Source organism: Drosophila hydei, unplaced genomic scaffold (assembly GCF_003285905.1).
Source record: "Drosophila hydei strain 15085-1641.00,03,60 unplaced genomic scaffold, DhydRS2 tig00008137-arrow-arrow-pilon, whole genome shotgun sequence".
NCBI lineage: Eukaryota > Metazoa > Arthropoda > Insecta > Diptera > Drosophilidae > Drosophila > Drosophila hydei.
The window spans coordinates 135,113-148,288 of NW_022045845.1; the positions used below are offsets into that span (position 1 = coordinate 135,113).

The following is a 13,176-nucleotide window of genomic DNA, read 5'->3' on the forward strand; positions in this document are numbered from 1 at the left end:
ATGGGTTTTCAACAACAGGCCGTCCAAATCGAACTAAATCGAATGAGCCTAACACTACGGGGAAAGTGGGCGGGCAACGAGGCGTGCCGTTTGCTAAGAGCGCCAAATCAGCAGAACCCTAATTGGAGGCGGACACAGGATGAGCACGGAGCTGCGTATGCGGCCAAGGGCGAGCATTGTGAGCTTTCAAAAAGTTTATTACTACCAAAAAGTCAAAGAAAAAAGCATATTGACCACACACTAAGCCACGAAGAAAGGGGAATAATTCGTTAAACGATTATAATCGACTAGAGTATACTCTTTAAAAATTTTAAAAATAACTAAAAAAAATATATCTACTAAATCTTTATTGACTGGTTTGGTGCCCACGACTATCGACCAGTAGATCTATGAACATTGGAATATATATAAATTAGTACAGACTACGTACAACAGTTTACTAACTGAACTGAAGCTGGCCCTGACATTGAAAAAATTCTCTTTGTGTAGTGCGCTTCGGCTAAGTTATTTGTTGAGCGAGCCTATTCCAGTTGACTTCGCGGTTTCAGCAGAGTGCTTTGAGTTGCTGATGAGTGTGTGGCTTGAAGTCTCATTTGACCAAACACTTGATGTTTGATTTCAGCGCACGTTACGGAAATTATGCTTACTAGCCAAATGCTACGGCAATTATTAAAGGCGAGTAACACAAGGAATGGACACTTCTTAGAAAACCATTCGCTTGAATTGCTTTATAGCTACTAAAATTAAACGAATTTAAAAGCATTCCCATTTTTGTATTCTCGCAATCGACTTGTGTTTGGCAATCCTCTGTCACATTTCTTAAGATAAATATTTATACTACATAAGTATTCCCCAATCAGCACTGATCTGCGCGCTCCCTTCTCAATTACCTGCTCAAATTTAAGACCTCCAGCTTATGCCGGCTTTGCAAAGTGCGTGCAAACATAAATTTGAGGAAGCTTCTGCTACAAATTTAAATATTTATTTTGGCAATTCGAGCGTAAAATGTTCAATACCTCTTTTTGGGCACTTTAAGTGCAGCATCAGCCACGCCCACGCCTTCCGGATGTCTGGCCATATTCAATCAGTGTGAAAAAGAGGAAAATGAAAAGAAAATCCTTAGCATGGTCGAGAGCGTGGTGGGGTTTACGTGGGCCATGGATAACAACTGGTCCCCACGCCGGCTGGGCCGTCGGGCAAACGAGGCTAATATTTCAGCGGCTCGAATGGCGTGAAGCAATTGCTTTCCGGTTATTGTGTATATTTACGGACCATATTTGTTGCCAAGCATCTGGCAGCCGATAAAATACAATTTCAAACCTGCATTTGCTATAAGCGAATTGTCTGCGTTACCTTTTTCCCAGCTTTTCCTCGAGCTATGCAAATGCCTTTCGATGAAAAGCTTCAACCAGCCACTTGGCTTGGTTATACAAAGCACATACACGCATGTACACATACACGACTATATAAGACACCTTTGGAATACATTTAACTTTTACACAATTATTATATCAACACATCATCGATGATATGCATATTTCAGAATTGGCAGCAGTCAATGGAGAGCATATTAAAAAAAATAACATTTTTTGATTGATATTGATATGACGGCTTAAAAATTTGTATATGGGCTTATTAACATTTTTTGTATGATTGTTGCTTTAAGATACAAAGCAGGAATTAAACACATAGTACTTTTTGTTTTCAGTGTATCTCAAGCATGAGAGAGAAACACTTGTGAACAGGTTTAATTTATGAGATGAAATTTTCATATTTTCAAGAATTGTCCTAGTGCAATTCGGAGAAAAAGCTAAATACTTCAAGCTTACAAAATTTGTTGTTATACCCAGTACTCAATAGAGAATGGTATGCCGTGCTAGATAACGAAAATAGAATAAGCTGGATTAGTATACAAAGCTCTAAGACCAACCGCAATGTTTAACGAATGAAAATAAGCAAATATACTATTGAAAATATATTTATTTTTTCTACTATTTACTTCTTGACCACTCGAATATCAAATTAAAATATTGGTCCAGCCTATCACTAAGTCGTCATTGCTATTGCGCTGAAGTACTTCAATTTCACTTTTACTCCTGTTACTTGAAACCAAAAATTGAGCAGTTTCCTTTGAGTTGTCTCAGGCACATGCCAATGTCAGCGTATTTCTTGTTTCTTTTTTCTTTTTCTTTTCGCTTGTTTCATTTTTGTCTGTCGCACGGTAATGAGATTTATTACAACAGATTGTTACAATATTTTCATGATGGGAAAACAGCGAGACAAGAGCAATTTAATTTTTAATTTTCCAAATGAATGCGCTCAAATTAGGCTCATTACGATGCCAGATTATTCTCCAAAAAATAGCATGTGTGCATGTACTTCGTCCTGGGATATACGTGGGACGTGGGGCAACTCACGACTGTCTCTTTAAAGTTGCGTAAAGACTACTTAATTCTTTACAGAGTATTTCTTTAAGCTGTTGCCCAGCTGTGAGTCTAGTTGAATTTTATCGTTTTTCAAGCCGTTAAGCAGAGTTGCCTAATGGACAGCCTTGGGGAGGGGGTTAACTTTTCGGTAGAAGCTGAAAGGGAGAGAGATAGACTGAGGCGATAGACGTGCTACAAGCATATCCGTATCCAATTTCTGAGCTGTCGTTCACACTCGACCAACTTTCAACTACCCTACAAATACGTATACATATGTAAGTCCAGTGGGAATGGGCCATACGCTCCACTCGGGTACATTGGTAGTGTTGGCCTATTTTAATATGGAGCTTTGTACTCGGAAATAATATAAATGTATAAAAATAAAATCATAATTAATGATATCTCATGATTACGTTGATTCAATGAAAACGTAATTTTAATTAAGAGTACTTAAGCTCCACTCAAAATATGATTATTCACTTACACTGATTACATTTACTATTGAAAATGGGCGTTAAAAGTATATTGGTGATGTTAAAATGTTTGTAAAATGTTCTATATCAGAATCAACAGCCGAGAAGTTTATTCATATCAATTAGGATATTTCTTGTTTGCGGCTCGTCTACATTTACAGCCTCCTCCTATACAATCCCCTCGTTAGAAACATGTTTACTTATACTATGTATATTGAAAAGTTAGTTGCTGACATTGTATACTTATACTAAGTATAAATTATGTTTGAAAACGCTGATTGGGCAGGGCTAAGGGTATATCCAAGTCGTGCACTCCCGACTAGAGACTTGTTACTTTTTTTTAGTAAAATTTGTATGACTGGGTGTCCATTATTTGTTGGGCATTTAAAGCTTTAGCTACAGCTGCCTGACCTGTCACCTACCCCACAGGCCACAAGCCACCCTCCAGCCTCTCGCCTCCTCTTCAGTCTCCTACTACATACTCGTAGCACGCTTGTCCAGCCTATTGGCCAGTTAGTTGCTGACGTTGCTCGGCGTAAAATCGCATAACAAATGATGTTTAATGCTGTGGCTGATGAAGCTGAAAAGGCCCCAAACGCATTCCATGTGGCCAAACATGCGTGCAAATGGAATGCCTTTTTGCAGGCAGCTCCCGCGTCCACGAAACCCATTTTGTTTTTTGTTTTTTTTTTTTTTTTGGCGCACAACCTTGTTGGAGAAAACACGCTGCTCATTTGGCTTGATAATTTATTTTCGCATATTAATTTTGGCTCGACTTGTGCGAGCGCGAACGAAATAGTGAGCAACACACAAAGAGCGAGAGAGAGAGAAAGCGAGGGGCAAATGAGAAATTTGTGATAAATGAGAGCCGCTTAAATGCTCAGGAATACGAGCACTACCCGCCAGAGGCCGGCGGGAAGGCAGACAGGCAAGCAGACGGCACATAAAATGATTATCCTGCACAACATTCACTCACACTCATACATACACACCCACACATAGACACTTCGGATATGAGTGTTTAAGAATATGAGTATAAATATAGAATTAACATAGATCTGGGTGCACTCTAGATTGTATTCTCAAATCAGGATCATATTAAATGTTTGTACCAAGAATTTCTTATTGATAAAAGAGCTCAAATTTCCACAGAATATATTTTATGCACATATAAAAAAGGCTCATAACGCATTGAAAACGTAAAAAACGGAAAGCTCTATCGGTTATATGGATCTACTTGCAATGAGTACAGAATTTTTCTCTAAGTGTACATTTCTACGCATTTGGTCTTAATTGCTTTCCGAGCGCCAGAAGGCATTTCTGTTGTGGATTTTGAACATAATATATAGATATAACATATAATATATTCTCTTTCTATATTCATATAGCATAACAGATAAGTCGTATGGACATTGTTTTGCTTGAAATGTTGCATTTATCAAGCTTAGGCTTTTGGTGCTCGACAACAGGCTCCATAATTAATGAGCTCTCAAATTGTGCTAATGGCCAGCAACTCCTGGCTTCTAGTTCCTAGCAGGTTCTTAAGCTCAAGTAGAGCTTACTTAAGGTACGTGCCGTTCAGTTGAAAGGACGAGGATCAGAATCATATTCATACAACAATTAAATATTTATATTGACAGGATATTAAAGAGGTATGTGTGGCAGATAGGGGGTTTTTTAAAAGGTAACATTTTCAATTTCAATTTTAAAGATTATTAATCCCAAGTCACGTTCCCAAGTAAACACAATCTTAACTGTCTCACTCACAGAAACTACCACAAGTTGTATTGGCTTATTTGAATTTCTTTTATTCTTCAACCTATTATTAGCCAGCACAATAGCGGACAATTGTAACAACTCTTAGCTGTCCCCAATTCCTTTTGGATCAGTAAACAAGTTTTTCAATTTAATGGGCCGTGTTTGCTGCTGCTTGACAGCATTTTGTCAATAGAAAATTCGCATATATATATTTTTCCATTAAATTGCCGTTTGTCAATGTGAAATCGGCATTGAACTTTGAAATTTCGAGTTCTTTGAAATGTGAAACTCGCCAATTATAGGGTGCAAAATGCCATGAATAAAATGTGTGTAAAGCATTGTTTGGGCCTGGATAAGTGCACGGGGTGGCATGCAGGCAGGGTTAGAGTGTGAAAATGTTATAAGGTGCTTGTTGTAAGCGTTGCAAGTGCTTTAAATGGCCCTTGTATTAAGTGCAACAGCTGCTGCCGCTGTTTAATCAACATCAACAGAATTACGCTCATCATCATCAGCTGAATCATCATTGTCTTCTTCATAAGATTCCTTTGCTGCTTGTCCCCGGCACACATTTTCAAGTGTTTTGTTGATGTGTGTGTGTGTGTGGTTGTGTGTGGCACACACTCATTCACAGACTTCGTTTGCATAATAATTTCACTCATTACATTTAGTTGCGCTGCAAACACCCCACTGTCCTCTTCCACTCCAGCTAAATATGCAGCAGATACATTTATTTGCCAGACGTTGCAAGAGGATTTATGCTTCGCATGTGCCAGCATGTGGCAATTCTTAAGCCAACTATGAGGTCAAGATGCGGCAGCATACCCACTCACCCACAAGCACCCACACACAGACTTCCATTAAGCCAGAACTGTTTGTGTGTTGCAGTTTCTTAAACGTTTTCATCATTATACCCAGTACCCGCTGCACGTCTGCAAAAGAGGTTGGATTCGCATAAGTTTATGTTAAATACAGGATAATAGTCTTTTCCGCTTCTATTAAAAGTACCTTAAGCATCGTCGATAACGGAGAAGATGCGCCAAGGGCCGTAGCTCTCTTTGTGTAATCACCTGTAGCTAATAGTCTCATGCAAGAAAAAACTAATACACCTCCTTTCCTAAAGGGAAGAGCAGTCAAGCAATCTTTAAGTCGGACAGTCCCATGTAAAATACTGTTGCTTATTACTCGTCTGTCAAACGGTCATCAATTGCTTAATGTCAACTGTCCATTTGCAGCTTAATTGATTTTCCAACTTTGGTGGCTCCAACTTATTTTCCATTGAAGCTATTCAAATTGCAATTTGCATAGCCTGAGCTGGGCCCACTGTGCAAACTTTGTGCGCTGCATGAACTTTGCGGCTTCTAACGAGCCACAGAAAATGCTCCACTTGCTGCATACCGCATGCCGCATGCCGCATGCCACTTGCCAGCCAAGTTCAAAGTGTTGCAGCAAAAGTTTTTCCACGCTCAATGTTGTTGCTCGGTTTTGGGCCAGAAGTTGGTTCCCAAATTTCTTTTCTGCTCAGTCGATTTACAAATATGCGAATTTTTATTTGGCATTGCAATTGGTGCATTGGCTTGTTATAAATTTGATTGCTTTTTATATATTATAACTAGATGTAATCATAGCCATATGAACAATATGTGGCTTGAAGACTAAGCCACAGCTTGTTGTTTTGTTCATTCATTCAGGATTATTTTTCAACGCGAACCTTTCAACCATTCCTCAGTCGATAACTAGCTTCCTGAATAGCCTTTTAAGGCAGCTGCACTCAATTCTGTTTGTTTGCTATTAAATCAATGTAGATGTATTTTCAACCAGACAAGCTCTACCGTTGCTTAATAGCTCATAAACCTCACTCATGGCAGTTCAGTCAGAACTCTAAGCTTGAAATTGTGTATTTTTGAAAGCTTTTTGGCAAAGCGAATCAATTGAGCACATAAGCCAAGCACAACATTCTTAAAGTAAAGCCCTTAAATGCTTTTATTTGATAATCTCCTTATGGCTGCTCGATATCTGCAGACACTCATGTATGCCTGTTTGTGTGCAGCTCAGAGTTACGAACATCCATGAGGACTTGTCCAGCATTTCAGCTTCTGTTTCGTTTATTTAATAAATAGCCGTCTTTATTCGCAGTCCGTAGCGTCTGGCCAGTTCTAAGCTGTCTCTGCTGGAATGCATTTACCGTCGTTCACTTGAACGTCATCTATTTTTATGCACCATCCTTTTTGCCTTTATTGAAGTTTCCATTCCATTCTCGCTGCTCTTTAATCTCTGAGCTCTGAGCTCGGTGCCTGGAGCTTAAAGCTTGGAGCTTGGAGTGTTGCGCCCATTGCCAGTTCCAGTTCCTGCCTTGTGGCGCATTTCCTTTGCAGTTCTTCGATGCAACAGCAATTCACTTAACTTACTCAAGTCGTTGTCGGCATAACTTCCTCATTTCTCTGCTTCACCTCCCCTACTCTACTGTGATTCAGAAAAAGAAAAAAACAGTGGAACCCGAGAGCTTAAATCCGAGCAGGATAGTCATCCCACACGCTGAGCTTGGCGCTTAGTGTTTTAATGCCAATGCGAACACACATTTTATACAATTTCTTTTATGCAGGAGTATATACATTTCGAAATCCTTTGGTTCATGCATTTGTACGCTTTATTTAACCATGGAGAGCGGATTGGCAGTGGGATTGGGCGTAATTGTGTGGGTTGAGTTGCTGTCAACTCTAATAAAAAAAAATAAAAACTATTTACAGCTGGCAACAGTTAAGCATATGAAACTGCAAATCTGTGCCAATGATGTGAAAATGTTTGCAAACTCACAGCAAGAATAAAAATCCGATTGCAGGCGAGCCTCTTGAGACCGTCAGTCTGAAAAGTCTTTTCGCACTTAAGTGGAGCAGACAAACGTCTAAGTTGAGAACTTCATAGTACAAGCCTGAAGAAGAGTTACTTAATAACATTGTTTTATCTCAAAACTGTATGTATTAATTCACAAACTAATTGATTGATTGACGATACACGTATAGCATAAAGTTTAAGACTCATTTATATGAGTGTTCAGATATGATTGTTCAATAATAAATAAATAAATTTTAAGAGTGAAAACTACAAATTTCATAATTTTAAGAATTATTAAATTTTATTTATTAAAAATTATAATATATATATAAATTATAAAATAAAAATTCTGGTCTTACAAGAATTAAAATACTTTCAGCTTGGTAAATAAACTCGAACTGCTATCATCAACATGTTTACCATTTTATTCTTATGTAGACCGTTTAGCACCTGCGCTGTTAACACTTTTATAATAGCCCAAAAGCCCTTTGTAACTGTTGTATGTGCTTTAGTGAAATTGGTTTTAAGTAGACCAGCGGTCAGCCAGTTAAACGACTTACAATTTGTCAAGTAGTTGCTAATTGATCTAATTTAGTGTCTGTCGCTTCCCCTCTCCTACTTTGGAAAGAAAGTGAGTGTTTGGTGTCAGAACTCTTGGCTTCTTCTGCTGGCTCAGTTGCACATTGGATCTTCAGCCGTATAGAGACTTAGCTATTATGCTCAAAGCACTTGCCGTTTTCTATTTGACAGCTTTGGCACTGGCCAGCAGCAGCAGCAGCTTAAGTAGCCGTCCAGTTGATCATTTGAAGCGCTTCAGCAGATCTCTGCTATTTCCAGCTACCTCCCCAACTCGTGTCCAGTTCATTGGCGGCATTGGCATCCCAGTAGAGGATTTACATTTCGAGTCAGTCACATCGGGCTATGTGCTAAAAACGGAATACTTTCTGCCCACCACAGCCGATGAAATCACCAGAGTTTACCTCAAACCGCAGCCCATAACAGCCAGAGAGCATATGGGTCATATGGAAGATGCATCTGGCATGGGCTCCATGTATCGCTGGGTCATATATCGAGGAATTGAGATGGTGTTGCAGAATATAAATATGCCTGGACGCAGCTGCCTGCTGCGTGTCATTTGCGAGCATGCAGCACTGCCCTTGGGCCATGAAAGTGGTTTGCTAGGTGAACTGCTGCACATAGTGCTGACTCCATCGAGCTCCTCGGATCACATTGTCTTGCCCAGTGATCGGGAGTATTTGGTTGCGGAACGTTTTGGTAAGCGCGGGGGCAACTGTGAGTCTGCCTATGGAAGCAAATGCCCAAGTTCTCCCATGGGCCTGATTACGGTAATACTATGAGTTTTTGGTGCAACAGAACGATTGTGATAAATTGGAATTAAAGTGAAATTGTATTCAACAAAAGTGTTCCTAAGTGTTTCCGATCAAAGGGTGAAAATTCTTGCTTAGATTTTTGGCAGCCTATCGGTAAGAGTCGATTAAAAATAAAAGAATTAACAATGTTGTAGTCACAAACGTCAAAGCAGTTAGATTATTTTTGGTGATTCTGAAAGTGTGACTTCAGTAAATTATATCTAACTCCAGAACATTGGAAGTTATAGTATTTTGCCATTTTCCACGCTCCACAGTCTACAGTAAGCGAACTGTTAAAGACTATGGATCGAAAACTATGGAGTATACAGCTTATATACTTACTGGATATGCCACGCCCCCGAAGGTGCTTGAATAGAGAATATCAATAGTAAATCGATCATGAAATTTTAAAATTTCTAGCTCGAAAATTTTGATATGCCATGAGCGTAGATATATACAATATATTTTTAAATGAAGGCTGTCAAAAGTTAATACGTGTAAATATACATGAGTGTATATTCCAAATTCAAAGTCTCCAACAACAAAATGGTCAAAGCGCTATATAGTCAGTTCCGAATTGCCGCGCTTCTGGTGGCCGCTGACTTATAGTTTTTCAGTGATCTTGAATAGGAATTGTAATAGTAGCTTTCACTTCGTGAACTACTACAAAGAGGTTAAGAATTTTTTGGATATTGCTAATAGATTAGAGCTGACGTTATATGCGAATATTTCAATTGGCTACGTTCATATCTACGTTCATCTCACAGAAGATTCATAATATTACATAAATTTAATAATACTTATCAACTATTATTGATATTATATTGCGTTATTCATTATCATAACCATTGGGAATTCCTAACAGCTGTGCTTAGATTTTTAAACATGTTTGATGTTGGCTTAAAGTTCTCCATGTGAGTTCATTATCATAAACAAACATTCAAATGCTTCTAAACAGTTAACAGCTCTTAGCATAGTTATTTATCTCATTTATTTTATAGCTACAAATAAACAAATTTCTCAACCTTTCTCACCAGTAGCAGCTATGAAAATTATCACACTTTAGAATCTATCTATTGTTGTCAAATATCATCAAATATTAGAAGAAATAGGTGTAAATGCATTTACCGATAAGTAGGAATCTTAAATGAATAATAAATTGAGGTTCGCTGTACGTTTAGTTCTTGACGAGATCTTCAATGGACCTCACCATGCAGCCGACACTTGTCTTCATATCCTTAGCAGCTGTGGGCAGCGGTACAATGATCTATCCGAAGATTGCGCCCTCACCCGTGACGTTTCTCTGTGCCGTTGGCATTCCCGTCGGGGACCTGCCCTATGAGACCGTCGTCTCTGGCTACGCGTTACGGATGCAGTACTTCCTGCCCAACAATGCGTCAGAGACTACAAGCATTTATCTGAAGCCACAACCGATTACGGACAGAAGAAACAACAAAAACGAATTGGCTTCAATATATCGTTGGATATTATATAATGGCATTGAGATGATTCTAGAGAACATGAATCTGCCTGGACACAGCTGTCTGTTACGATTGATCTGCGACCACGCGGCGCTGCCATTAAGCCATGAGAGTGGCTTACTGGGTGAGGTTTTGCACATAATATTAACTCCCTCGAGTTCAAAGGATCAGCTGAGCAGACGCAAAGATCACAGCTATCTAGCAGCAGAGCGTTTGGGTAGACGTGGCAGCAACTGCGCAGCTGTCTTTGGCAAAAAATGTAAAAGTTCGCCCCTAGATTTAATTACTGTATTATTATAAGTGAAAGGCTAAATGAATTAAAATTGGAAGCAATAAAAAATATTTTAAGATAAGTTTCACTTATTTTAATAATATTTGTAATTAGATTTTAACTCGCAAAATCATTATAGTCATGACATAACGATTGCGATTGACTTTTGACTGACAACCGCACATGCAATAGATGGTGTTTCGGTATCATGGGCAAAGGTGTGATAATTACATAGTTGATAAACATTTTAATTAGTTTTCGCACGGCCTGTGATTCGCATAGCAATCAGCATCAATTGTAATTACGTATGCATGTTATTTCAAGCACACACGACGTATGCGTAATATGCGTGCGATTGAATGTTGATGTGTGTGTGTCTGTGTGGGTGTTTATGGGATGTGAGTCTGCGGTGTGAATGTCAGAGTTGTATATTACAATTAAATTTAAATAGTAAATATAATTTATATGAATTATGTGCCGACTACATGCGTTTAATACAAATTTATTTTAACGGCTTCCTCATTAGGACCACATTCAGAACACGTACACATCAGCCAGAGCCCAGTGCCATGTCCTCATCGTAATGGGCTTAAATACTTTGGCACGCAATCGGCTTGGCCATGTGCATGTCCATGTCCAGAGAGCACACAGCCGTAAAATAATTACATACACATTGAATAAAACGCGACATGAAACAGAAACAAATCAAAACCCCGCTCATCCTCAACTCTCTTCTCGTCCTTTTAGGGGCAGTGAGCGCTGCTTAGGCTGGAGGCGTGGTTGGACAAACTCAAACTGTTTGCTTTTGGCATTTCAATGCCGTTCGACCAAATGGATTTAATATTAATTAGCTGGCTGACAACGCATGCGGCAAACCAATTGAGTAAATTCCTTTTGGAAGGCATTGCGCATACGCTCTGTAGCCCCGGGCGACCTTAGCTCACAGTAAATTAAATCAAAATATTGCTTGGTAAACATGGAGCACAGCTTCATTTGTTGTGTTCTCAAACATATTGTGTTTATCGCAAAAACAAACAGCCTTTCAATATTTTGAAAACTTTCTGCTACACCAATCCAAAAAAATGTTATATGAAAATTGAATGGAAGCAGTAGCAGCAGCTAGGGCAGACGCTGTAGAGAAGTTGGGAGCGTTTCCGGCTCGGTTTGCCAGCTGCAGCCGCTTGTCTTTAATTTAGTCCTATCCTGAGGCCACTCAAAATAAGCAAAGGGGTAAACTTGTTTGCTTAATTATTTAGTCAAATGCAAATGAATTTCTGTCTGCCTTTGTGACCCATGTGAACACCGGCTCTCAAGTGCTGCACACCGAAATTCGAGTTAGTTTTTAATCAAATTAGTCGAGCACAATGCGACAATTAGCAGACGAAGATTGAATGCTCTCTCAAGAACTTGAGACTTAAATATATCATTTATTATTATATAATATACATATTTTATCATTATTATAATTGAAAAATAGAAAAATAAAAAACAAAAGAAACTAATAATTCAGCTTGCAATAGTCGAAAATATGCAGTTTAAGGTCAGTAAAATTTAAATTTATTTCGAGTACTAATAGTGCCCTAACTGACAAGTCTGCAGGCAGTCTAACCTCACGTTTTAAATATGCCAACTCTGCTAAAATAGCTGACTACGCTGAAAATCCTTTTACACAAACAACATTTTTTGTTGGTCTATGAGAGAGGGGAGTGTGGCAGTGTGTATCGCTGTGTGTGTGTGTTTGTTGTCTGTCAAAGATTTGCAATTTTGTAGTGTGAAATTTATGGGCAGACGTTAAAGATAAACGTGCTGTCATTGATTAACGAGTGCTTGTCGGGCATTGCTGGCCATGGGTCGGAGAAATAACCGCACAGCAGCCACAACGTGAAGTTCAGGTTGTGTTTTTCGGTATGGTACGATGTTTAGGAAAATATTTTGAGTGGAAATGATTGCGCCGAAAACTTAAAAGATAAAACTCTGGCAAAACGGAAGCGCACATAAATCAGTTAGTAAATGTGACTTCCTACTTTTGTCGAATACTTGACGCGCAACAGGGAGGCAGAAACAGGACGTCTGTCCTCTCCTGTCCTGTTCCGGCCTGTGCTGGTGTGACCTAGCCTAGCCTAGGTCGGACCTAAGTGCTGCATGAACGCAAAAGGTAAAAAGACCAAAGTCCAAATGCAGCCAAATGGGGGTTCTTACTGTGCAGGAGGCTTGTGTGGCTTGGCTTAACAGCAAGGAAGTAAGAGGGAGACACAACGCAGGATGCTGGATGGTCACAGGAGGCAGGACGCAGGACGCAGAACTCTAAAGGAGTGCTCATAGATTGGCAACATTTGATGGCAAAAGTTACGTTCGCATTTATCTTTCGTGCAAGTGTCACTTGTGAGTTTCTTGAACCACAGCCAAAGCGAATAGTGCCGAAGATAAGGACTAGGATAGCATAAGACTAGCAGAGCGAGAGGTAGAGCAACAACAACACAAACATCACGTACTACTCCTGCAAAAACAACAAGAACAACAAGGATTACAAAGTGGCAAAGATTCAATGTTAAATATTGTGCCACAACC

General features: G+C 39.2%; 2 protein-coding genes across 2 annotated transcripts; both read left to right on the top strand.

The window, feature by feature from the left end:
• On the top strand, positions 1 to 8,918 carry LOC111592039. The gene is made up of 2 exons (XM_023304034.2): positions 1 to 178; positions 8,237 to 8,918. Exons 1-2 carry the CDS (start codon positions 1 to 3, stop codon positions 8,842 to 8,844), a joined length of 786 nt encoding a protein of 261 aa, XP_023159802.2. The 3' UTR covers positions 8,845 to 8,918.
• A 1,137-nt stretch (positions 8,919 to 10,055) lies between these two features.
• On the top strand, positions 10,056 to 10,637 carry LOC111592040. Its single transcript, XM_023304036.2, has one exon. The coding sequence runs from the start codon at positions 10,056 to 10,058 to the stop codon at positions 10,635 to 10,637; it is 582 nt and encodes a 193-aa protein (XP_023159804.1).
• Positions 10,638 to 13,176: the final 2,539 nt, after the last annotated feature.